We start from the raw sequence: 1121 nt of genomic DNA on the forward strand, positions 1-1121 counted from the left end.
GAAAAAAATATGTTTTTTTAGACTTACACGGGTTGCGACTTTCACCGTCGATTAGACACGTAAAGTTGTATTTGGAGCAATTACTTCTGAGCGAATTGTGTGCCAGGTGGATAAAGTTGCAAAATTACAGCTTTCTATTATTCGCAGATACCATCTTTTCTGAGTATCTGCACCAATGTTATGTCATTCATGTTCCAAAAGTTCAACAGTTTTTTTCATGCCATTTTTTTATTATCGATTTTTTTTCATTCACACTTGTCCCAAAAATGTTACAATTTAGCATTGCCGACTTCAAGCGTCTAACGAAATAACCAGACAAGTTACAATGCCCGTCCTTTAATTTTTTTTTCTCAAGAGCTGAAATGCATTAAAGTATGATTACCATAAATATAAGGACAAGGATACACCTAAAACTATAAATTGAAAAGTACCAAGAATTAAGTCAGCCCAGACAGAGCGGCGACAGGCAGCTGACCTCCGTGACCCCGACGTGATAAGACGTTCAGCGGGTAACCCCCACTCCTGTGATGCGCCGTGTTTCAACTTTAGCTGTGGAAGCACTGCATTTGCTGTAGTACGTCTTTAATTTAGTGATCTTGTGTTAGTGTATGCACCCAAAAAGAGCGGTTTTCGTAGTGCCCAAATAAACTTTTCTTTATTAGTGGATGATTTAAAAATAAAATGTTTGGTCATTTGCCTGCAGAATTGTCCTGCAAAGGATTGAGGGCATAGGTAAATTAACAAATGAACCACATTTTTTAAAACTTAAATTGACGAAAGTGAACAAGCTATAATATATAGCTTTGTATTTTTTTGCTTAAAATCAAAAAGTTCTTGGGCCATGTATTTCTTTTATACTGATTTAAAACTTGTTTGTGGTTTAATTATATTAGTCTTTGATTGATTTTACTTCAGGTTGAATCACCATGTCCAGCACATCAAAGAAACATCAGAACTTTGTCACTGAACCGATGGGTGAGAAGATGGTTACGGAATTGGCGGGCATAGGAGACGTACTTGGGGGGCGACTGTCGGATAGGAGTTATGACAAGGTAGGTATCTTGATCTGGCTACTTAAAAGACGTTCAAATATAATCTTACGCCTGGGGGGGGGGTTCTTT

The 1121-nt window shown here is 37.6% G+C and overlaps 1 protein-coding gene across 1 annotated transcript in view; it reads left to right on the top strand.

Annotated features, from left to right (window-relative positions):
* Nucleotides 1-915: 915 nt before the first annotated feature.
* LOC101850506 (barrier-to-autointegration factor) overlaps nucleotides 916-1121 on the top strand; it is a gene marked incomplete at its 5' end in the record, with an annotated part of 5110 nt that continues 4904 nt past the window's right edge. The window contains 1 exon segment of the mRNA XM_005106450.2: nucleotides 916-1052. Coding sequence (XP_005106507.1) covers nucleotides 927-1052 — 126 coding nt within the window.

This window comes from Aplysia californica, unplaced genomic scaffold (genome assembly GCF_000002075.1).
Source record: "Aplysia californica isolate F4 #8 unplaced genomic scaffold, AplCal3.0 scaffold00534, whole genome shotgun sequence".
Lineage (NCBI taxonomy): Eukaryota > Metazoa > Mollusca > Gastropoda > Aplysiida > Aplysiidae > Aplysia > Aplysia californica.